At 34.6% G+C, this 26761-nt stretch overlaps 1 protein-coding gene across 1 annotated transcript in view; it reads left to right on the top strand.

Annotated features, from left to right (window-relative positions):
* Myo10A (unconventional myosin 10A) overlaps positions 1 to 26761 on the top strand; it is a 105527-nt gene that overhangs the window by 58631 nt on the left and 20135 nt on the right. The window contains exon 23 of the mRNA XM_090104977.1: positions 4005 to 4177. Within this exon, the coding sequence (XP_089961103.1) occupies positions 4005 to 4177 (173 nt within the window). The remainder of the gene's footprint in view (positions 1 to 4004; positions 4178 to 26761) is intronic.

The raw sequence follows: 26761 nt of genomic DNA, 5'->3' as shown, positions 1-26761 counted from the left end.
GATTATCTGTGCCAAATTTCATCAAAATCGGTCCAGTACCTAGTTTATGCGTGAAAACCATACATACATACATACATACATACATACATACATACATACATACATACATACATACAAACCTTTCCTCTTTATAATATTAGTATAGATAAAATATGGTTTTCAAACACAGGTTTACATTTAAACCATATAAATCTTATCATTAAAATCTCAGTTCAAAAGTATTTACAGTACTGATCATTCCACAATATTATTACAATTACAAATAAATAAAAAACACAATCAAAATCAGGATTATCTTTATTTCTGACATTGTAAATACATGGGAACTTTCATTATGCTCTTCTTCATTTTCACTTTCCCTACTGCCATCACCTGTGTAAATCATTTCATCGATTAATTCAATTCACCTTTAAAAACAAAACGAAGAAGGGTATGTAATAGCAGCTCTATATAATTCCACACAGAGAGAACACATTTTTGACTGACAGGCTACCGTCTCCTACCACCCGATTTGTTTTTGATTGTGTATGACCGTGAATTGACCTCTATTTGGATGCGATGGGGGAAGCGCGCCTGCGGTACGCCCGCGGCGCAACGGTGGCGTGCCGCCTCGACGCCTGTCCAAAATTCTTTTATACAAAATGTATAAGAAGGATGTGGTGCAAAACAGATTGAAGAGGCGCGCTTATGGCACGCCCGCGCCCGCACCGCTTGTGTTTGACCCGCGCCTAAAACGTCGTACAAATAAAGAAATGGGCAAATGAAATTCGGAGTTGCGATTATATGGCAAACAAAACTTCGAAATTTTAAAATTCGGGGTTATGAAAAAATGTCCAAACGTTTTCTGGATTATGATATTCGGAATATTAAAATTCGAGATTAAGATAGGTAACCAATCAGAAAACATTATTCTTATCAGTATAATTTTTATGTAAAACGTTTTTATATGCAAACAAACTAAGGAAGTTGATGTCAACTTTTGTACCATTGAATAATCTATTATGTTCCCGACAAACTCTAGCAATGACACTGTTGAAGCCTAAATTGGTTCTATATCTTTTGACAAAAAATACATTGGTTTTCCTAGAGTATCTCCTCGGAACAGCTATATTAATTTTTGAAAGAAGATTAGGACAAATGTACGAATTAGTAACAATTTTGTATAACAACATTTGATCTGCCATCCATCTCCGATGTTTAAGACTTTCCATTTTAAAAAAGTTTAATCTGAGGTCGTATGATTTTAAAGATTTAAGTTTTTGTTGATGAACAGTAAGTAGATAAAGAAATTTTTTCTGGACAGACTCAAGTCTCTTTATATGACATCGATAAGATGGATTCCAGACTGGTGAACAATATTCCAAGAGAGATCTTACTAATGAACAGTATACAATTTTTAAGGGTAAAACACTTTTAAACATTTTGCAATTCCTCCATATAAATCCAAGAAGTTTTAGAGATTTCGTAACTATATTATTAATATGATGAATAAAACCTAGTTTTTTATCGAATGTTACTCCTAAGTCTCGCACCTGGGGTATCTCCTCAAGGGTGGTATTATTTAAGGAATACGAAGATGAGTGTGGCTGTAACTTTTTGGAAAATTTGATAAATTTGCATTTATTTATATTTAACGGTAGCTTGTTAGAAACTGTCCATACTGAAATTCTATTTAGATCGTCTTGAAGAAATTTAGCATCCTCTGAATTATTTATATTTTTGAATATTTTAAGGTCATCCGCGAAAAGTATAAATTTTGAGTAATTAATTTCATTGGACAAATCGTTAATAAAAATTAAAAACAAAATAGGCCCCAAGTGCGAGCCCTGAGGAACACCCGAAGTAGCTACAAATGGCTGCGATTCATAGCCATTAACCGTAACTTTTGACGTTCTATTGTCTAAGTAAGTTGCAAACCACTTTAACATTAGACCATGAACACCAACCCTTGACAACTTTCTAAGCAGCAGCGAATGATCCACCTTATCGAACGCCTTACTGAAATCCATATATATTGCATCTATTTCTTGGCCACTATCAATATTATCACACAAATCATCAGTGTAAGTGACCAGATTAGTTAAGGTAGACATCCCGCCACGGAAACCATGTTGCTCAGGTATTAAGTGGGACTTTAAGTGGTATGTTAAATGCTTTGAATCTTTGTAATCGCTGATATACCCAATCAGCGATTCAAAACATTTTGCAAACACAGATAACAGTGAAATGGGTCTGTAGTTTTGTATATCTCTAGCTTCGCCGCTTTTAGGAATAGGGACTACATTAGATTTCCTCCACTGTGAGGGAAAATAACCGCTGTTTAAAGATTTATTATATATTATGTTCAATGGCACTGAAAGGCAATCAGCACAACGAGAAACGAAAACAGGGGGGATACCATCGGGTCCAGCGCTCTTATTAATATTTAATTTTTTAAAAGATTTTACCACTGAGGCGTTATCTAATACAATTCTATCCAAAATATTATTGCAAGGAGAAGATTCATCTATAGGCGGAACTAAATTAATCGAATTACTTTTGGTATACACGGACGAAAAGTGTTGAACAAAGGCACTGCATATATCTGCAGGAGAAGAATAAGCAACATTATTTAGAAGCATTTCCTCAGGTAATGTACCTTTCGAATTTCTTTTAGCGGATATATACGACCAAAATGCCTTTATATTATTATCACTTATAGAAACTTCAACGTTTTTAAGATATCTTTGGTAGCTTAGTTTAATCTCATTATGACATCGAGTTCTCGCTAAGTTGAACTCCAGTTTATCCATCGGATTTTTATATTTAATATATTTTTTTCTTATTTTTTCTTTTTCTTTTATAAGTTTTATTAAATTTTTGCCATACCAAACAGGATACAAACAATTTTTGTCCGTATGTTTTTTGGGAACATTGTCCTCAATAATATGATTAATAATGGAGTAAAATTTTTCTACCATGTCGTCTACTTTATTCAAGGTGGCTAATTCTGCATTCCAGTTAATTTCATAAAGTTTACTTTTAATAATTTCATAATCAGCCTTCATGAAATTAAGTTTCACTATTCTATTCCTTTTTAAAAATTTATTAACACATTAACTTTCAGACTCAAACTCAAACATTTATTTATACAATTAGACTTCTTCTAGAAGCACTTTTGAAACGTCATTAACTACATATTTTAACATTTACCACAGACGCGAGCAGAATTACTAAAATTAACTTCTATTTACCGGACCCACAAATCCAATCCATACATTATTTATGTGTAACTAGATTTCCGCCCGCGGCGTCGCCCGCGTTTTCAAAGGAAAACCCGCATAGTTCTCGTTCCCGTGGGATTTCCGGGATAAAACCTATCCTATGTGTTAATCCAAGTTACCCTCTATATGTGTGCTAAATTTCATTGTAATCGGTTCAGTAGTTTTTACGTGAAAGAGTAACAAACATCCATACATCCATACAAACTTTCGCCTTTATAATAGTATTAAGATTAAAGAAAACATGACTTACAATTCTTAAATTATTACATAATATACTAATTTTATAAATGCGAAAGTAACTCTGTCTATCTGTCTGTTACTAAATCACGCCTTAACTACTGAACCAATTTGCATGAAATTTGGTAAAGAGATATTTTGATACCCGAGAACATAGGATAGGTTTTATTCCGGAAATCCCATGGGAACGGGAACTATGCGGGTTTTTCTTTAACTGCGCGGGCGATGTGGAAAGCTAGTTATTAAATAATTATTTGTCGAAACAACATAACTTTAAACAAAAAAAAAAGACGGGTTGCACTTCGGGAGTGCCGGCAGAAGTGAAAACTTGATTATTAACGTTGAGCATGTTTGATATTTTGGAATGGTATCCGTTTACGCTTTTTCGATCAGGTCACGTGTCCTGACGCGAGTGATTTTATACCCATTACAGAAAAAGTGCTCAACGCCGCTAAAGAAGTTTTCACTTCAATATACAATGTTTATTTTATTCTTTACCCCCAGGTCCCGGCGGGCTAGTAGTAAAGCGCTCACTCCCACTGACGGGTCTCCGCGCCGCCCTGCCCGCGGCGGGCACGCTGCAGCTGAGCGCCGGCGCCACTTCGCTCACGCTGCACACACACAACGCGCACAATGCACACTCGCTCATCACTGAGTTCGTGTTGCAGCACTCGCAGGTATGTGCACACACATTTATCCATTGAGGTATTATTATAGAACCACGAACAAAATCTGTGCAACAAGCCGCGCTAGTGAATCATACACTTTGTAGATGTTCTGCCTCTTATTACTTAAAAATTAAAACCAATCAATGTAACAAATAAATATTGTTTATCTTATTAAAAAAAATATGACACGACCTTGAAATTTTATTTGAATGTTACTCAACGCGCCTCAATAAGTATTACTTGAAAAATACATGAATACCTCACACTTAGAGCTATTACGCACTGTCGACCTGTCGACTGGACTTACTCCTGGACGACTGACGACTAAGTGCGCAAGCCCCTATTTAAACTATAGTAAGTCACAGTCGCCAGCGACTGGTCGACAGTGCGTAATAGCTCTTAAATATTAAACTTATCTACACACGTAACCCACAAAAAATTCTCTTCCTTCTTGCTTCATGCTGATTACCTACGTAAATGTTTAAAAAAAAGAAGATTGAAAAATTAAAGAGGAAATACTACTGACTACTACGAAAAATACTACGTTTATAATCATCACTAAAACATCAAAAACAAGTTCATAAAAATGTATTTCATTTTCTATCACATAACTTTGTGATTCGACTTTATCTTATAACCTAACCTTATTTTACGAATAAAATTAACACTATTGCCGATTTCTTCATAGTTCACGTCAATGACTAGTCAAAATGTGACTTTAGTTAAGTTCCTACTTCCTAACGTTACATAACATCGACCTCCTTATGTATTGAAGATGAGTAATAGTCATATTTTATTACTTAATAATGTTTAACGTATTCTTTTTGACTGACGTTGCGAAAAAATAACTACACAAAACTATAGTTAGTGTTTAAGTGTCCTAAATTGGTCAGAGTTAATTTTCATTTTCAAAATAAATGTCTAATTTATATACAAGCTATTATTGTTATGTGTAAAAGTAGGAAGAATCAGAGGCTTCACATTTATAAAATAAGTATTTTTTTTTATTGAGAATAGAGAAGCGGTAGACCACAATCTCGCCTGATGCTATCATAATATACCATTTAATATGTTACAATTTAATTTGGGCTCAACATTTTTATTAAGTAGTTAGTTTTAGAACTTCTTTTAAAAAATGATGAGCTCAATAACTACCAAAATTAGTAACAAAAACATCTAGTCACTTAAAGAAAATGTAACAAAAATAAAAACCGTATCTAAAATGTCTAAAAATCATCAATACACTTAATTTATGCACTCATCAAAACAAATTACAAGCTAAATCTAATTATAATGTACGTAAACCTGCAATCCAACGATCCGAAACAATTATATCGTAATTAGTACAGTTATAACTACGGGTAGCTGCCGTGACGGCTTGCTTGGACTTAGTGTTGAACCTTCGAGAGCTTTCTACGAAATAATATTATTGAGAAAGTTAAGCTATGAAAAATCTAATTAAGAAGCTCTCATTTTCGGGAATTTAATAATATTATGATTAGATTAGAAATATTTAATAATAAAAATGACATGTATTTTCCATAGCTCTATACATACATATACATTCAAAAAATTAAAAAAGCAATATATGTACTTATTCGGTTGAATAGCATCATAATTCGAATTGTATCATTGAGTTTGGAATGATTGATACCAATGTAATTGAAAAAGAAAAAGTTATTTTAATAATAATTATTGTATTCATAATAAATTATTTAAAATACGGATATATGTATATAACTCCACAAATAACCTATTGAATACCGTTTAGCTAAATAAACGATTTAAATCTATAATAATTTATTATATGCTTATGCGGATGTGCAACGGTAAATATAATAATAATAAGTACATACATATATTATACTAGCGGTCCGCCCCGGCTTCGCCCGTGGTACATATTTCGCAATAAAAAGTAGCCTATGTCCTTTCTCGGGTATCAAAATATATCCATACCAAATTTCATGTAAATTGGTTCAGTAGTTTAGGCGTGATTGAGTAACAGACAGACAGACAGAGTTACTTTCGCATTTATAATATTAATAAGTATGGATTAACTTATGTATTATTTTTAAGAAAAGTAGCATAGTTATAAAAGAACGAATTTTTTTATTGTTTTTTCGTTGTTTTAAAATGTCTTAGTTCTCGCCTAAAAATAGATTTGACACGTCAAAAATCTCCGTTATTTTGCCGCGTTTTGAGTAACAATTGCAATGTGGAATTATCTTTACGGAATAATATTAACACAATATGTACTAAGCTGTTGGTCTAAACTCTAAACTGCACATATCACGTGGGATATATTACAGTGTCCGTTACTGCCCGTTAGCGGCCATCTTAGTTTGTACAAATCACGATCGCTTGTGATGAAAATTGTGTATTATTTTTTACTGAAATTATTATTTTTGTCATGATACGTATGCTCTACGAAGAATTCACGTGTTTGTAGAGCACTAAGCTGATTTGTATCGGAATTATTTTTTGTATATTATTGTAGGATCTTTTAGCAAAGTTAGCGTAGTGTAGAGAAGAAATAATAAGTGGCTAGACTTCCACCAAAATCTGAAGATTCAGGGCTATATATAATATACTGCGTAAAAAATAAATCTTGGTTGTTTTTTCTGTGTTATTTTAACAATACATTTTCTGATGAGATAGAGCGCTAAAATAAGTTGAGCCATATTCAACGTCCATTAGGTATTTGTACATTTAGTTAGCAGTTTGATTAAATTCCTTACTCATTGTATTATTTATGAACGTGTCCTCAAATAATTCTCAATAAATAACATCTGCACTTTAAGCACGTAGGTATCCATGATTTACGTAACATTTAAGGTAGAGTTGCGTAAGCGAATTATGTACCTATATTCTATTATTCGTATTTATTCGAGTATTAAATATTTTAAATGATAAATCCATCCATCATCGACCGGTCAGCGAGCTACAAGGAATGAACTATAGCTTCCGCCCCTGGTCTTAGTGTCGCGTAAAGTTCTTCCCAAATGTGCATTTCCATGCCCAATTTGATATCTTAAAATGTTGCAATTTTAAATTAGTATCAATTTAAAATGATCTTAAGATCATTTTCAAACGTTCGTTAACCTAAGGTTGAAACCTTCCTATATTTAAACCGTTCGATGCATTCATAAATCCCGCAATTATCTCAAACAAATTTCATCAACACTACCTACGTTCCATATTAACCTGAAAACAACATCACCATTATTTAATAGTTAAATTACCAATACATGATCCCATATCGGAACACAGTACACACCATAGCGCAGCGCCAGTCACCTCGCGACCGCGCACGCGCGCGCACTATGCAACGGCCGAGACTCGACACCGCGATGCGCGACAACTGGCGGAACTTACAACGCACCTTCGACACTGATGAGCTCAGACGAGCCCCGAGCCTGGACTCCTTGATCAACTCCTCTGACGCATCCAGTCTTGACGTTTCCGCTGACGATTCTGACTCCGGGGCAGACACCCGCGAAGAACCCAGACGAAAGAAATGCCCCCAAAGCTACTCGTCGTCCTCCAGTGGACACATGGAGACGATACACGAGGAAACCACGGAACGGTCTGAACCTAAAGTGTCTGTGAAGGAGATTTTGGCGCGCTTCGAAAATTTGACAGAGAAAACGGACTTTATACAGGTTGGGTCTAGATTTAGGATATAGGTCAATTGATAAGTGCATCGGTTAAAGATACGGTTTAAATCTCTCATCGTATATGCGATATAAAGAACCTGTTTTAAAAGTTTATAGCTGTGCAAAAGAGGCAGTTTTACATTTGATAATAAATGATACATAAAGTTTTATGTTTATAAAATGACATTTGTTTTAACCATCGAGATATATTACTAGAGGGGTTATTCCAAACAAAAACATTGCGCGCGGCCGATGTGGTGGGGTACGTGTGGAACGAGCGAGGCGTGGCTTCAAGTTCAAAGATTAAGCAATGCGTGCAGATGCGACACATTGTGCAATCTGTTTACTCGGTACTATCTGGTGGTACCGATACTAGGGAATTAATAAAACGAGGATTTTATATTAAACTATGTATTTTAATTTCCTTTAAATAATATCAATTTATTAAGCTTTTGTCGTTTTGTGTAGTAATCAATAGTTTTATCAGTTTTTGCTTCATGATGTAATTTAAATGGATACGATGATTCAATGTTGATGGCGTTTACGTATAAGAAACTCACATTTTGAAAAATCTCACGCGAGATTCGAGGATGGGGGAGGGGTTGAATAAATTCTCACGACATCTCACCAGGGGGGGAGGGAGGTGCAGAAAATTTTAAAAAACACCTCACGTAATTTATGGACGCCCCCTTACTCGATCACAATTTTTGTAACTTTACTATAAACGGAACTACATTTAAAAATATACTTTATTTATTGAGTTATAAGGTTGCTTCCATTCTGTTTATTTACATTCTCAAAAATATCAATCGCTGCAGAGGTGGCTTGCGACAAAGGCGGCTTGTGTCAAAGGCCTCGGCGATATCATTTAAGAACATAATATTATGTACTTTAGGCAAACTTGTTATAAGATCTATTTTACTTTCTTATTAGTCCATTTGACAAGGATATTGGGTAAGATACCTATTGGAATAATTTTATTATTATGTATGTACTTATTAAATCCGCGTATAAAAAAAATTTTTAGTCGTGAATATAGAAATTGGGTCGCATTTTTTTAATCCGCGAATAGTGAAAACACGAATAAAGGAAGCGCGATTAAGGAACTTTTACTGTATTAGTTTCTGTGAATGTTGTGTTTATTTGTAATTGTTGTGCATAATAATTTATAAATCCTATTGGAACAACTATTGATTAGGCTTTTTTTAATAAATAAAAATAGGTAAATAAATAAATATTACTTAATATAACCTACCGTTTTACTTTGCGTAGTCGGGTAAAAGTATAAATATTTAGGTATTACACCACGGTAATCTTTCCTAGTAGATATTGTATATACATAGTTAAAAAAATCCAGTTACATTTTTTTAACAGACTCATCGATAGTGTCACGTCTGTGCTGTTAGTCTATGAAAAATGGCGCGAAACGCAGAACGCGTGGTGATTTTTCGCAAAATTATAACAATATTAGTAAAATGCATGACTTACTCATAATAAGGAAACTTACTGGTGAAAAGTCACTCCTCGGGCTTTGTTTGTATTATGGGAACTGTTAAAACAATATCTAAGCAAACACGAAGGCATTTTGAACAGAGCAATAACACGTGTTGACGCGGCAAGCGGGGGGCACAGTCCGACACAGACTAAAGAGACTTGTGATTCTTACCTCTAGCTCGTGTTAAAGAGAGTGTAGTAGCGATCGCCTCTCTAGTACGTAGTACATTCTATCTCGATGGTTTTAACACTATTTTCTTAACAATATGGCAAAACAATTGAGAGGCCAGTCAACTCTCATTGTTTATGCTACAATGGTTTCGCAAACACATCACAATTTTAACGTTGACATTTGTCACCTTTACAGATCGCAACTTGTTTTAAATTTTTTGTTTTATCTGTGCTTTAAAACGCACTAATAAATATAAAGACTTTCCTTTCTTGGTTATACGTAATATTAATTGCCAATATAATAAATAACTAATACGACTCGGTAATGCAATAAAACTTATTAAAAGTATAAACATACTATCAACTTATTTAAGATTAAGACAATTAGCGTCTTAGACGAAAAACGTGAATTCGCAAAAATTGTATTAAATATTTGGAACTCAGATTTGAATTTCAGTTTTTCGTTTCACTCACAGCATAAACGAAATTTTACCTCCATGCTGTTATAAGTGAAAGTTGGAATGATTTATTAGTTAGAATAATATAATTTGGTTAAATAATTTAACTGCATATTTTCCACGTTATTTAAGAAAAACATTCGAGAAACCGGCGTAACGGTAACTCTTCAATCGAAGCCTGATTTCCTGAATATTAATGAATAATTTAATTGTACGTTACGTATCCCAATTATGTATAAAATAATTAACTGTTATCGCTTTCAGTGGATATGGATATACCGGTATCTGTTTATTTTTCTTTTTTGTATCATGTGCCACAAGGAGATCAAACCGAAAAAAAATTCATAATTTTAATGAACTTATTATAAATTCTAAATAACATGATATGAAATACATAATTATATAGTTACTTTTCGCACAAGAGCATATTTGGTTTGTTTCTAATTTAAATATATTTACCGGAATAACTTACGAACACTTTCTATACTCCACACTAGATAACAATGATTTTAATTCAGTTCACAAAAACATACAACAAATAACTTAAAACGTATAATTTTTCAGTCTCATTATTTTAACTAAAATGAAATATCCCCATGGCCTATACCTGAATTTCCTTTGTAAGTAATATTTTTTTCGTATCGCTATGAGATAGACTTTCCAATCCGTTCGTATAACATTTGTTATTGTTTTTATTGGCCTAACCTACTGGCCTGTGTTACTAAATACATATAGATTTATATAAGAATTCATGTAAATAATTTATTAGCCAATAAAAAATGGTAACAATCCTGTTTATCATTTCGGCGAATTACACAAACGTTCAAACTTATAAATAAACTTTATTCGGTATTTATAAGTACATGATAACAACCTTTTATAAAGTCGGTGACAACTTACAGCTCTTCAGGTGCTCTTTCAGGTCATTCCTTGATAATAATTTTATTATTTCTATTTTTACACACTTCTTCTATATTGACAAAACCTACACAACATACATTTTGAATTCCAATAATTTAAAATTAATTCAACGCTTTTAGCTACGAAAGAATATCTTTATTTACGTATAGAGTTTAAGAAAATACTACCTATATTAATCTGTTACTATGTGAATTCCTTTAGATAACTTATTTGTAAGCCATCAGCCGTCCACCTTGACTTGTGAAAGGTCAGCAAATGATATAATGACGTTAGAATGCAAACCAGATAATGTCTCTCAATCTTGCTCTCAATAAAATAGAGTAACAGGTAGATTAATCAAAATAAAACAATGTTAAATAATTTATGCAGAACTAAAAATAGTTCTAATAAAAGAGCAAATGCTTAAGATAATTTCGTTTTGTCAAGGAAATCCGGACTTAATACTTATAACACAAATTTAAAAGTATTAAAAATTAATATTAATATCAGTTATAAATAGCTCTATGAATAAATAATGCCTTCATTTCCGCTACAACAAAAAACCTAACGTAATAAAAATACTGTAAAATAAAAATAAACATAGCGTACCAAATAGTGTATCTTTTGATCAAATAAAACTCATAAGAGTTTCTGTTCTAACTATACCATGACAGATTTATAGCAAACAAATGAAACGAACATAACAAATTTAACGCAAAACACGTGCCATTTCCTAATTCCCCATATCGAGTTCCAAGACACCAACAATGAAGGAGGAAGACATTTCACAATAAAAACACACAGCAAATGAAACAACGCACAATGCAGAGAAAGCGCATGGCGTTTTAATATTCATTATGTATTACATTTTGAGCAAGATAATTAATTTTAGTAATAATGCTCGGCTTTCTCGGATGTGATTGGCTTTTTTGGATCCGGATTGGAGCGGTACAGGATCTATAAAACATACATTTAATAACACTAAATGTGCAATACACAAACAATTTTTTGCCATATATGCCTGCAATTTAACGAGGGATGAAGAAATAAGTTGAGATAGAATTTTGGAGCAGGGGTAGTTTTAAGGAAACTATCCGCAAGTTCATTTTAAGCCCTCCAATGTCTGTTATATCTGAAAGAAAATATCTGGTATTGAAGTTGCCTAAATGCAGGAGATAACTAATAACTAATGGGACCAATCCAGTTACAATAAATTACTAGAATGGTTTAAAATATGAAACTATTGACAATTTTGACTGTTGACCACTAGAAAATTCATTAAAAATCGATTTAATGTGATACACGGATCGTATGCGCATCTAACACAATTAGCTAGAGGCCGCGCGACAATTGCGCGCCAAGCCGAGCGTGCTTCCCCTTCCGGTGACGTCATAGCGTGTGAATTTAGAACACAGATTAAAAATTATGGGTACGTTAGACGGTTAAAAATTAAAGGATAGGAGATAGCTGGAAAGGAAACGTATAAAATTCTGCTTGAAATGTACGAAAAGACAAGTTCAATAATATTTTGCGGAAGACAATTATTATGCTAAATTGGTATTGATAGTTACAATAAAGGTAACATACAGAGTGCAAAATAAAAATATGACAAACAATTTTTTTTGTAAGTATGTCATATAGAAATAGTTATAAACACACCCACATCTAAATTATTTATTTTAAAGATAAGATTTGAAATATAAAAGTAAGAAAGTTTTTCAAACATTTATTAACATTTAATTATATGACACAATTAACATAAATATGAAAACAAAACTGTTATCACATTAATTACATATGCCTACGTGAAGCAGATCGCCGACGTTGCAGTTTCAGCGTATTATGGATGTGACGACGGCTGACCTCAATTGGGCAACTCATGTTATTTTAAGTTAATTAATTTTTCATTCTATATTCGATCGTCGAATGTATTAGAATAATTTTAGATATAATATTTCATTGTAATTTTTATATAATTAAAGTATTAGAAAGTTTTTTGGTTTTTTTTCCAATCTGTGGCTGTCGCATACTTATTTGGCGCAGTCGGTAGGATATCCGCAAGTAGTATTCAAGACTAATTATCTTACATCGATATAACTATACGTCGAGAAGCTACTTTGGGGGCTTTCAAGCACCGGCATCGGATATCACGAATCTACAGTTCTGCAACAGCCCAGGGGAATCCAAACTTCGATTCACGGGGAGAAACCAGAAAATGCAGTATATGTAAGTACACTTGAATTATTCTCGTGTTGCTTCCTTTATTCCTAAGTGTATCCTTTAGCACAAAATTTATCACCCTAGAGCCTTTAGGTCGCGGGACCCTGAATCGCGTCAGGCCCGCCAACGTGTAGTAGATAACAATAGAGATACAGATTTAGATAATAGTTTATTTTTAGATAATTTATTCAATTTAGAAATGGCACATCCTAGAGACCCGGACACAATTTTTAAAGCCCTTCGCTTAGTTCCCGATTTTGACGGAAATCCCAACATTTTACCTCGGTTTATAAGAATATGCGATCAAGTAGTTGTGCAATATTTGAGCACCGAACCGGGTAGCGAGTTTTCAAATTTGTGCTTGCTGAATGGTATCCTTAACAAAATAACTGGGACCGCAGCATGTACAATTAATTCTAATGGCATACCGGATAGTTGGTTAGGTATTCGAAGTGCTCTGATTAATAACTTTTCGGATCAACGCGATGAAACCGCCTTGTACAATGACCTCTCCTTAACGACGCAAGGTAGTAGAACACCTCAAGAATTTTATGAGCATTGTCAAACTTTGTTCAGCACTATCATGACCTATGTGACGTTACACGAAAGTATTGCCACTACCATCGAAGCGAAACGCGATTTATATAAGAAAGTGACGATGCAAGCGTTTGTACGAGGACTTAAAGAACCTCTAGGTTCCCGTATACGCTGCATGCGCCCTCCTACTATCGAAAAGGCGCTCGAATACGTCCAGGAGGAACTTAATGTAATGTACCTCCAATCGCGAAATGACACTACTAAAAACCAACCAACTCCTAAGATTAACCTCGCACAACCCTCGGTATCTTTCACACCCCCGCGTCTACAGAATCACCAATTACCAGTCAACTTGCAGGCCCCTATGGCACCACGCCCGTTTAGGCCTCCTACACAACCATTTAACCAAAATCGTATGCCCACTAATACGCAAAGAATGTTCGCTGCACCTCCACCTAACTATAATCCTCGGAGTAATGTATTTAGATTACAACCACGCCATAATTCACCACAGACACAAGGCCCTCAGCCTATGAGTGGGGTACAACGATTCACTCCTAAAGAATTGCCTCCGACTAATAGGATGATCGCGGGTCATGATTGGAGTAAATTTGGTAATCCACCACCATCCAATTATTTTAAATCCCGTGAACTTAACTTGAACGACTCCGCGGCTTATAATGATTTTTACTACGGTTACGGTGGTTATTATCAAGAACCTGACTATACGCAGTATTATGACTACTCTGATAATGGACTTACTCATGAACCCACCTATGACATGACGTATTACGATACTACTGTGAACAACCCACCACATGACGACTATCAAACGCATTTAGGACCTAGTCAAACCGAACAGGATTTTCAGGAGGATTCGAATTCACCAAAACCAAGATAGAATTGAATCTTCAAACGCAAAGACAGTTACCATACATTCAGATTAGGAACCCACCTTTGAAACTACTTATTGATACGGGTGCTAACCAATCCTTCATAAGCCCTGAAGCTGTCGAGAAATATTTTGCAAATTATCCTCTCAATTTCGATCCTTTTGAAGTAACCAATATACATGCGACCAGTAGGAATAACTATTCAATAACCTTACCATGTTTCGATGAGTTTAATGACCCTGATAGTATGAAGCTTTTCATATATCGATTTCATGACTACTTCGACGGACTTATAGGTTTAGATTTATTAAGCGGTTGGGAAGCTCGAATTGATTTAAGAGAAGGTAAACTGTTAACTCGCTCTGCGTCAAACCCTATTATGATGTACAACTCTTGCAACGTGAACCTATACGAGGATATAATTCCAGCGGGAACTTCTAAAATCATTCGTATTCCCGTAGATACGATTGATGGCGATGTACTCGTCAGGGAGCAAGTACTTTGTAATTGCATAATTCACGAATGTATTACTACTATTAAGAATAACCGTGGTTATTTGGAGATTGAGAACCCTACACCAAATGACATCATATTTTCATTAGATACACCAGCGCACGCAGAATTATTTAATGTTGAGTGCACGCGTACTCAACAATTAAACTCACGCGCACGTGATGTCATTTCACGTTTACGAACGGATCACTTGAACGAAGAGGAAAAAGCTAATCTTATTAAGCTTTGCTCTCGCTATTCTGACGTTTTTTACATTGAAGGGGAAGCTCTTTCCTTTACGAATAAAATTAAACATCGAATAAGAACTACTGATGAATTGCCGGTTCATACAAAGAGCTACCGATATCCATTCGTACACCGTCAGGAAGTAAGGGACCAGATCAAGAAAATGTTGGAACAGGGTATAATACGACCATCTGAATCTGCATGGAGCTCACCCATTTGGGTAGTACCAAAGAAGATAGATGCATCTGGTAAACAGAAATGGCGTCTTGTGGTTGATTTCCGAAAAGTCAACGAAAAAACGCTAGACGATAAATATCCTATTCCCAATATAAGTGATGTTCTGGATAAGTTAGGGAAGTGCCAGTACTTCACCACACTTGATTTGGCGAGTGGATTTTATCAAGTGGAGATGGATCCACAGGACATAGAAAAGACAGCATTTAATGTTGAACACGGTCATTTTGAATTTCTACGTATGCCTATGGGACTCAAAAATTCTCCGTCCACATTTCAGCGAGTAATGGACAACGTCTTGAGAGGGCTACAAAACGAGATATGCCTAGTGTATCTCGATGATATAATAGTGTTCAGCACATCCCTACAGGAGCACATGATTAATCTTGAAAAGGTTTTTCAGAGACTTAGAGATTCAAACTTCAAAATTCAGATGGATAAATCCGAGTTTCTGAAGCTTGAAACAGCTTATCTTGGACACATCATCAGTAAGGATGGAATCAAACCAAATCCTGACAAGATAGAGGCTATAAGAAAATACCCCATCCCAAAGACACCTAAAGAGATAAAACAATTCCTAGGCCTACTTGGTTATTATAGGAAATTTATTCCAGATTTCGCTCGCACTACTAAGCCACTCACTCAATGTTTGAAGAAAGGAAGGAAAATCAGTGTCGACAATGAATACATAAATTGCTTTGAGAAATGCAAAAGTCTCTTAACTAACGACCCCATCCTGCAATATCCTGATTTTACCAAGGAATTTGTACTAACTACGGATGCATCAAATGTTGCTATTGGAGCCATCCTATCACAGGGTCCGATTGGGTCAGATAAACCCGTGTGTTATGCATCGCGAACCCTAAACGAAAGTGAGTTGAACTACAGTACAATCGAAAAAGAACTGCTTGCTATAGTATGGGCTACAAAATACTTTAGACCCTATCTATTTGGTCGAAAGTTCAAGATCATAACCGACCACAAGCCACTACAATGGATGATGAATCTGAAAGAGCCGAATTCACGTCTTACAAGATGGCGACTTAAACTGAGTGAGTACGATTTTACAGTAGTTTATAAAAAAGGTAAAATTAACACCAATGCTGACGCTCTTTCCCGTGTAGAAATTCACACCAAAGACGTAATGTCTTTGATAGATGAAATTGACGAGCTTAATTCAATTATGGGAAATCCATCCGATACCATACGAGCTCAAGCTAATTCATCTACTGAGACTGTTCACACTAGTAATGAGAATCCAATTTTGGAAATCCCTATCACAGACGAACCACTCAATAAATTCAATAGACAAGTACACTTTACTATCGTGAATGGTGTTAAAAAGCGGCCTCAGGTAACTAAACCATTTGATACTCACACGCGCATTAGTATTCAATTATCAGAATCTAATTTAGAGGAAGACGTAATCAACGCCGTCAAAGAATACGTAAATCCAAAGGTAAAAACCGCCCTGTTAATTACTCCTCCATTGGGAATGTATTCGATTATCCCGATACTACAAGATAAATTTAGAAGTTCATCCATGAATCTTGTGTTAGTTAAAATGGAATTGGAAAATGTTAAGGATTACCTTCGTCAACAGGAAATTATCCGCCACTACCATGACGGAAAAACCAACCATAGAGGAATAAATGAGTCTTTTTTGGCTTTATCCCGGAAGTATTATTGGCCAAAGATGAAGGAACACATAACAAAATTCATAAGTGAATGTACACTATGCGGACAGGCAAAGTATGATAGGCATCCCGTTAGACCTCAGTTTAACATTGTACCTCCAGCTACCAAGCCGTTTGAAATAGTTCATATAGACTTGTTTACAGCAGAAGGCGAGAAATACTTAACATTTATAGACGTTTTCACTAAATACGGTCAAGCTTACCACTTACGTGACGGAACAGCTGTTAGTATATTACAATCCCTCTTACATTATTGCACGCATCATGGTATTCCTTTAACCATCGTAACGGATAATGGGACCGAGTTCACCAACCAACTGTTTATGGAATTTACGAGATTACATAAGATCAACCATCATAGAATATTAGCTCATTCTCCTAACGATAATGGAAATATCGAAAGGTTTCATTTGACTATCCTTGAACACCTTAGGCTTCTTAAATTACAACGTAAAGAAGAACCTATTATTAACCTTATGCCCTATGCAATCATAGCTTATAATAGTAGTATACATAGTTTCACACGATGTAGGCCCTTTGACTTACTAACAGGACATTTTGACCCCAGAGACTGCATGGACATTGACTTTACACAGACATTATTACAACAGTATGTCCAAAATCACAGAGACCAAATGACAAAAGTATATGACATAATTAACTCTTCATCCCTTGCTCACCGTACCGATATAATGGATAATAGAAATAAGACTCGTGAACCAGAGATAGAATACGCACCCCAACAACAGGTCTTTATTAAGAACCCCTTTGCTAGTCGACAAAAAACTGCCCCTCGCTATACACAAGATACAGTTTTAGCTAATCTACCCATTCATATATATACGTCGAAAAAACGCGGCCCTGTAGCAAAATCAAGGTTGAAACGTATACCTAAAGCGGCCAATTTGTTACAGGATTCTGCTAATGACGCTACTTCCATTGACGCGACCTCAAGAGATAAAACTTGAGAACCTGGATGACGGACCCGGGTTACTACCCTACAACCTTGGACTTATGAGACTTACGACACACCATCATACATTTCTTCAATACGTAAACTTGACTGACGTAGAGAGTAATATCAACTCAATGCAATCTCAACTACTAAGCTACCAAGACCGATTAACAAACGACACCTTTCCAATATATGAAATTCAGATATTATATCTTTCTAACAAGCTTGACAAAGTTCTTAAGCAGTTACGATCTTTGGAACCGAATCGCGTTAAAAGAGGTCTTGTAGATGGATTAGGTTCAATCATCAAAGGAATAACAGGAAATTTAGATCAAACTGATGCTTTAGCATATAATAGGGCTATTAAAACGTTAGAAACCAATCAGAATGAAATAGTTAAAGAATTTAATAATCATATTAGTATTAACAAGGAGTGGATGTCTAAGCATAGTAGTGTGTTAACCCAAATTTTAGAAAACCAGATCAAAATTAACACTACGTTGAACTTGATTATCAATAGTGATGTACGTAGAGAAGAAAGTCTAGTTAAATATGCCAAGTTTGCTCAACTTCTAGAATTGTTAACTGAAAATGTAGAAGATCTAACTCAAGAATTACTTAGGATAGAAAATAGTTTAGCTTTTATTCGTGCTTCGAGCACGCATCATTCAATGATAGATATAGATATACTAGAATCAATAGTTAGTAGATTAAAAGTAATTTACGGTAGAGAGCAGATTTTAGATTTAGAACTTAGAGAATATTATGATGTTATTATTCCGGCATCATATTATGTCGATAGAAATATAGTTTTCGTTTTTAAGTTTCCTATAGTATCTAGAGATAAGTATGACTTTTATAGATTATCCATAGTTCCTAATAAACACGCCCAAGCCCTTATACCACCCTTTCCTTTCATAGCAACAAACGAGTTGTCGTTCATGTACATAGAGGCAGAATGCCCGAAGTTAAAAAACTGGTATCTCTGTGGTAAAGCGATTGTTCATCAGATTCGCACCAAATCGGATTGCATCCAAGAACTCATCATCAACCGAACCCTTCAGGAATCCTGCGAACTCACTACTGTAAATTTGTTACGGGAGGCCATGGAAAAACTCGATGATCAGCACTACGTAGTATCATTCCCTCAGCAAACTAAAGTACATCTCACTTGCAACAATAGAAGCCACACATCACTTCAAGGAAGCTATCTCATCACGGTTCCTATCGGATGTCGTTTCAAGACAGGACAATTAACCATTGCTAACGACAACGATGAGATCAGAGGCCAACCCCTCAAATTAATCAACATATCCTATGATATTGGAAACCAAAAGATTGCAGCAGCCCGCATCAATCTCAACTCCATCGATCTGCGAGGATTACACCACGCCCAAGATAAAATCCTAATCCAGCATCCTTTACACATTGACAGCGTACAATCAGGTATCCTCCATCACACAACAATACCTGTCTACTCAATACTTCTGTGTGCGGTCATATTGGCTCTCATACATATGACTAGACAGCGCATAAAGAGACGTAACCGAAGGAAAGAACACCAGCAACCATCTGCAACCGAGACAGAAAGGAAAACGGGTAACCCTGAAAATGTTCCGGCGATATTTTCACTGAAGGTTTAAAATAGTCGCCGTTCCAAGGGGGGAGGAATTACATATGCCTACGTGAAGCAGATCGCCGACGTTGCAGTTTCAGCGTATTATGGATGTGACGACGGCTGACCTCAATTGGGCAACTCATGTTATTTTAAGTTAATTAATTTTTCATTCTATATTCGATCGTCGAATGTATTAGAATAATTTTAGATATAATATTTCATTGTAATTTTTATATAATTAAAGTATTAGAAAGTTTTTTGGTTTTTTTTCCAATCTGTGGCTGTCGCATACTTATTTCATTACATCTTCGCCTGCTAACAAAAACAACCTCTTGTCTATTTCAAAAAGACTCTGTAATCGGCTCGGAGGTAATCGGGATCATGTATGGCCAGCTTTACAAAGTCTATTTTTAAACGTAATGTCATAGATAATCCAGTATGTCTAAATCTAGCGAATCAGCATGAATGGCAGGTTTATTTGTTATCTGCGCACAATCCCGCGCGCGCTCGACTGTGCATCCTGTCACCTTTGTGTTCGACATGCTAATTACAGAAATACGTTAAAAAAATAATAAAAGGGTGATATTTATCTGTAAGGTAGCAAAATGTCCAAGTTAACAGATTTGTATTCCAATTTTGGAAGCTTAAATACTACATAAAATGCACTTAACATGAAAATATAAGGTGGCTCTCTCGATCTTTATCATTAAAATCGGGCTTGTAAAAATACTGTTTATAATATTTTTTATGTTAAATTTAATTTTCTGTTATTCATGTCATCATAAGCAGATCTTTCTTTGAGTCTACTTAAAACAAAGTTACTATCAAAGAAAGTGATAGAGTTATTAACAATGGAAAACCATTATTATTATTTTCGCAACACTGCAGCTGCTCAATCCATCGCAAATGTAGAAAACGCACATCAAATCAAACTCTCCCTAATCTAACCACACAAAGATATCATCATTGAATTATTGTCATTATTTTAATAGTAAATCATTCCATTAAATCGTATGTTTATTACACCCGTAATGATAAGGGTGCTACTTCGAGTGAAGCGGAGAGAGGTGCGTTAGCGGTTTGAAGTTTATGGCATAAGCGGAAGCGATTATGCATATTTAAATTTAACATAGGGCTAGTGATAAAGTTATTTTGGTTTTGTTTTATATTCAGTCGGTAGAATGGTAGTTATTTACGTTTATCTTTTGCTCATAATTCATTTATCTTTTCTGTATTTTGTAACATAATATGGACAATACAAATAACAATATATTGCGATAATATTTTAGTATTTTGACACTCTTTACTTTGTTATGTTATCCGTATGTTATCCGATTTTTCAATAAGTATAGTTGTTTTAAACAACTACACACAACTCTTAAACTAAATTGTGAATTGAAACTAACGTTATCTATGACTTAACAATACAACGCAATTTTATTAATAACATCTGCACATTTTACTTAATTACGTTATCTTTCCTATTGTTCGTATCATTAAATTGATATCATTCTTAAGCTAAAAGTGAATCGCTCACGTTTTTTAACCAATATATTTCGTCATTTTGCAAATATTATCAGTCTATTTTTCCGTCGCTTTATGCAATCGATTTGTCTTAAATGTATCCTTAATTTAAAGGCGACAAAAATTATAAGGAACTTCAACCATCTGCCAAAAAATTAAATTATAGCTCTGTTTTTCTCTGTTAGCCAACACAACAAATAACTATAGGCACCAGTCAATGCGCCTTCTCATTTAACCCCTTGTATCATAAATTCAACTATAATTATTTGCAAGAATGTTAAAGGTTTTATTATAATAACAAATCGTTCTTCAATAGATAGTTTACCACCTATTTCTTTACGCTTCCGCTCGTGCCTACAACCTCAGCCTATGAAAGTCCCATGCGAGCCATCGCCCATCGCTACACCAACCAGACCGTGACCACTTTCCACCTGGACCAATTATGCACTTTCATACGCTTGTTATGCCCTTTCCTATGATATGGTGTGGATCCGTGTATTGAAGTAATTAAGTACTAATTGTCCAGATTTAATATGTGTTGAAAGATACTCACTGCATGTCCAGAATAATCTGTAACTCTCCACATAGCAATTATAGACAGATTTTTTTGCAAAAAATACTTTTTTATTGTGAAAAACAAAAATTAAATACAGTAAAAGTAGGCTGTCGACTCTATGACAAAATTAATGTTGCTGAAAGCGTTTAAAGTAATGAATTATACTATGTGAAGGATTGGTATCACTAATTAAAAACCATTTTAAAAATGATAACGGGCAGAATCAAAGATAATAAAGATCACAGATAATAGAGATGTCGCAAGTAGCAAAAGATAAATGTAGCGTGTATAATTTTTAACAGTAGCAAGCATTCCACACAGTTACATCATTGCGGTCCATCATTATCTGGAGACAACTGTATACGAAGATATATAGCTTTTTATATTATTTTTTACTTACCCTAAAGTAGTTAAACCTTATGGGATGGCTGTGTCACACAATTAATATAACCCTATGCTAAACGAAGCATGCATGGATGTATCGTATTTTACGAACTTACAAGTTTTTTGAAGAACATAGAAATAGACAAAGGCTATGTTTAATTATCAAAATAAAATTATTGTAAACTAGCTGCTCCGCGCGGTTTCACCCTCGTGGCTCCACTCCTGTTGGTCGTAGCGTGGTGATATAGCCTATAACTTTCCTCGATAAATGGGCTATCTAACACCGAAAGAATTTTTCAAATCGGACCAGTAGTTCCCGAGATTAGCGCGTTCAAACAAACAAACAAACTCTTCAGCTTTATAATATTAGTATAGATTTACATATATAATTTCAGAAAACTTTGACGCGGTAACGTGAAGATTTATTATTGTGCTCATAAATATTAGAAAACATAAAAAACACGCACGTAAAATAGTCAATTTTGCATGTAATCTCTTCAGTTTGATTTCCCCGCGTTATATTTTGTGTTTGTACGTGCACCAATATTTGCAAACAATTTGAGCTTGTAGTTGACTAATCTATGTTATTATTTGTAGTACGTATCAATACGGTATAATGATTTAGAATTGTGTTCTACTTTTAAGACAGGAAAGACAAGTAAATAAGAATTGAAATAATATCATATTATGGTGAAAATAATGATAATCAAAGGTAAATTTTTAAGAAAATTGTATTTAGTAACCAAATATTTCATCATACACTTGCTGTGCTCCGCGGTTTTACCCGCAATGCTCCGCTCCTGTTGGTCTTAGCGAGATGATATAGCTTTCCTCGAAGAATGGTCTATCTATCTAACACCGAAAGAATTTATCAAATCGGACCAGTACCTCCCGAGATTAGCGCGTTCAAACAAACAAACTCTTCAGCTTTACAATATTAGCACAGATATTAGTATAGATGTAGTAAGAAGGTAGCGAAATCTGTATGTTTGTATGTTTTTGGCATGCTCTACAATTTAAACGTCATGATAGAGATTAGCTTAACAAGTGCGTTCCTTTGTACGAAGTATTGATGAAATTTTCGTATAAACAAGAAAATAGACAAACAAAAAAAATGTACCAAAATCTAGTTTTTCATGTTTAACCATTAAATTCACTAGGTTACATTAGACATACATAACGGTACGTGAAAGTGTATCAATAAACGTAATGATAGGAAACGCGCACGACTCACGCTTGACCGATTGCATGCTATTAAGTGTGCACCGTAATGTGTGTGTTTGTCTGCTAATATGCGAAACTGATGTACTGTACCAGATTTTGCTTTGCCCAGCCGCACGCGCTCGTCGAAGAAAGAAAAACTAAATAGGTAATTTCTGCTGGGGAATTTTTAAAATCGGTCCAACAGTTTTTGTGCGAAAACATAACAAACATACATACAAAAAACAAATGTTTCCTATTTATGCTATAGTTTTAGAAAAAAAAATGCAAAAGGACAAGAGACAATAAATATTCTTTTTACTTGTACTCGTTAATAAATTCGCAGCCTAAAATATATTACAGTTCCATGTATGTAGAGTTGTTTTTAAGAAATATCAAATAATAAAATTACAATCGTTATATTGTTAATTTGTTAGTGTATTGATCGGTCAATAATTGTGATCCAAAAGAGGTAAACAGTTTCTATTGCCTCGTATTATCTGTTTTTGATGAAATTGATTAATTGTTTGTTGAACTTTAATTTTAACATGTTTATTATTGAATGAATGAATACGTGTTACCCCTTTAAATATGAACAACATTTTGTTAGATAAAGTTTATCTAATTATACAGTAGGATTCACAGAATAATCACTACATAGTATAAAACAAAGTCGCTTTCTCTGTCCCTATGCCCCTTTGTATGCTTAAATATTTATAACTACGCAACGGATTTTCATGCGGTTTTTTTTTAATAGATAATCACTCTATCTATTAAAAAAAAACTGCAAAACCTTCCCTCTATTTATTCTATCTATTCACTATCTAATCAGATAGTGAATAGATAGAGGAGAGGGAAGGTTTTTGTATATAATTTATAAGGTTTGAGACAAGGCGGGCGAAGCCGCGGGCGATGAGCTAGTTATGGTTTAAAATATAGAGATATTTATAGAAAAAAGGCTAAAATGTTATGTAGAATAGGTGATTAATTGGCTAGTATTTAGAACTGTGATGTACTTATAAGCTCGTTTAGTAATGTTTGATACTAGTTCAAAAATATGGTCTTTTACGTGTTGCCTAGAAATGTCTTATTTGGCGATAACTAGGAACGTAAAAAATCGATAGGTTTTTTAAATATGCGAAAGTGTAACAAACGGTGCTTTCAATTGTTTAGCAAACAACGCGAAACCTGTACTAAACTGTTTTACAAACATACACACAAGTGCCATAAACATAACAATATTTTCTAATTACAATACTTTTTATGCGACCTGATATTGCATTATTATTAATTGAATAAAATAGTATATATTTAGATTAGGTACCTATGCACTCAATTTTGTTTATATGCCAAGGCAATCTAAAAAAATAAGCATAATTAAAATTAAACCCATTGACCACCGTAAGCCCCGATCGGGGCGCGACACAATAGATTTTCTATTGTGTCTGTGATTCCGAGGACTGATGGATTAGGTTTCAGCCACTCAAAACTTCCATTTCCCGCGTTCCAAACTTTGACAGCACGATTTTTTATTACCATAGACATTGACATTACCGCACAGACTATATAAATGTCTCAATCGTGTGCCGCGATGATTGCATAGATAAAAAATGGATTCCGCCGCAGTGTAGTGAACCAGAGACAACTGTAAAAATACTATTTCCCGGACTTGTCTGTGTGTTTCTTGGATTTAACAACCGGTCGGCATGTCCGTGCTACTGAACTGTATAATGTCATTGATTTGCTTGTCTATTAGCACATTTACAGATGTTAATATAACTACTTACCTACTCGTAATTTATCTATGGAATATTATTCGGGTCGTCGGTCAGTTTTCAGAGTTCTTTTGCTTATTTTGATAATATCCTCTACGGTTTTCATTCTTTTAAAACTTATTTAAGTTTGTCCTGTCTATAGATTTATGATTCGGATCGAAGCTCCCATAAAAATTATTGTTCAATTTGAATTGTTAAACAAAAAGACCACGAACTAGGATATAAACCCGCCTAGTTCCCGTTCCCGTAGGATTTCCGGGATAAAACCGGATAAATTTCATTATAATCGGTTCAGTAGTATTTGCGTGAAAGAGTAACAAACATACATACACATTACACATCCATCCTCACAAACTTTCGCATTTACGATATTAGTAGGATAGAATAATATTATTAGGAAGGATAGGATGGGATTGTTACTACTGTAGCATTAACGTGGGAGTCCAAACAAAGTAAGATCGAATAGGGGTCGTTATCACCACGGTCACCATGGTTACACCCGATGCAGCAAGTAGCCGTTATTACAAAAACGAGGATTTATCGGAGCGACGAAATGAGAATGCATTAATATTTATCGAAATGTAAAAATTACGATGCGCATCGAACGCGCGCACAACAACGCGGCAACCCGCCAATAGCGCGCGAATACAGATTTTTAATCTGCGATTTTTTTTTAATAATCTGTGCATTTAAAAATTGAAATTTGTGGAAGTGATGTTCGGTTCGAATTAGTGGACATGGAAAATATATATGGTGTTATTAGGACGTTAAGCAGGAAAGCGCTTAAGAAAAAACCGCAGGTAGATATTGAAATTTTGAGGCCCAAAGAAAATAGAACTTTCACAACATTGCACTTTCTTAGAGAACTTCTAAGATCATTTCTGTGAATATTTTTTTATGATATAACATAATTTTCTTCTCTGCCTTCTATATCGTTAAAAATTCTTTAATTAAATACAGGAAAAACAGAAAATGCCAAAAAATGATAAGTGATGAGTAGTAATGTCGTATACAAACCGCTTTTATACATCGATATAATAAATTTACTAATTAATTATTACAGAAGCCCTTACATAATTGTAGTTACAACTGGTTTGCGATATAATAAGTGGGAACGTAAACAGGGCCGGATTGTGTAGTTATTATATAAAGGCTCATAGAGCCTCTAGCTAGAGTAAGTAATAAAATTTAGTTGATTAAGAATTGTGTACAGAAATTTTTTCGAACACATACAGAAAGACAGAGTGACAGGCGAATGAATGACAGGTGAGGATGGCGCCCAGATCCTCGTGACTGGCTTACTGCGTAGATACGGGCCACCAGATATTAATTAATATTTAAGAAATTCAAATGTTATTGGATTTAAAAATCAAGATCATTATTTCTTAATTATAACAACAGTCGTATCTAATTGTAGGCACAAAGAACTGCTCACAAAAAAATCGTACGTAACGAAAGATTTTAACAATTACACTATTATTTTCATTGATCTTGCCATTAATTTTTTCTGGAAATTTGCTTGTCTTGTAAGTTTTTACTTTTTATAACATCTTACATCACAGTTATAACATGCTACAATGATA

This window comes from Colias eurytheme, chromosome 8 (assembly GCF_061535395.1).
Source record: "Colias eurytheme isolate Ceu_HAF_F1 chromosome 8, ilColEury1 Martin Lab GWU primary, whole genome shotgun sequence".
Lineage (NCBI taxonomy): Eukaryota > Metazoa > Arthropoda > Insecta > Lepidoptera > Pieridae > Colias > Colias eurytheme.
This window is presented reverse-complemented; position numbering and strand designations above follow the sequence as displayed.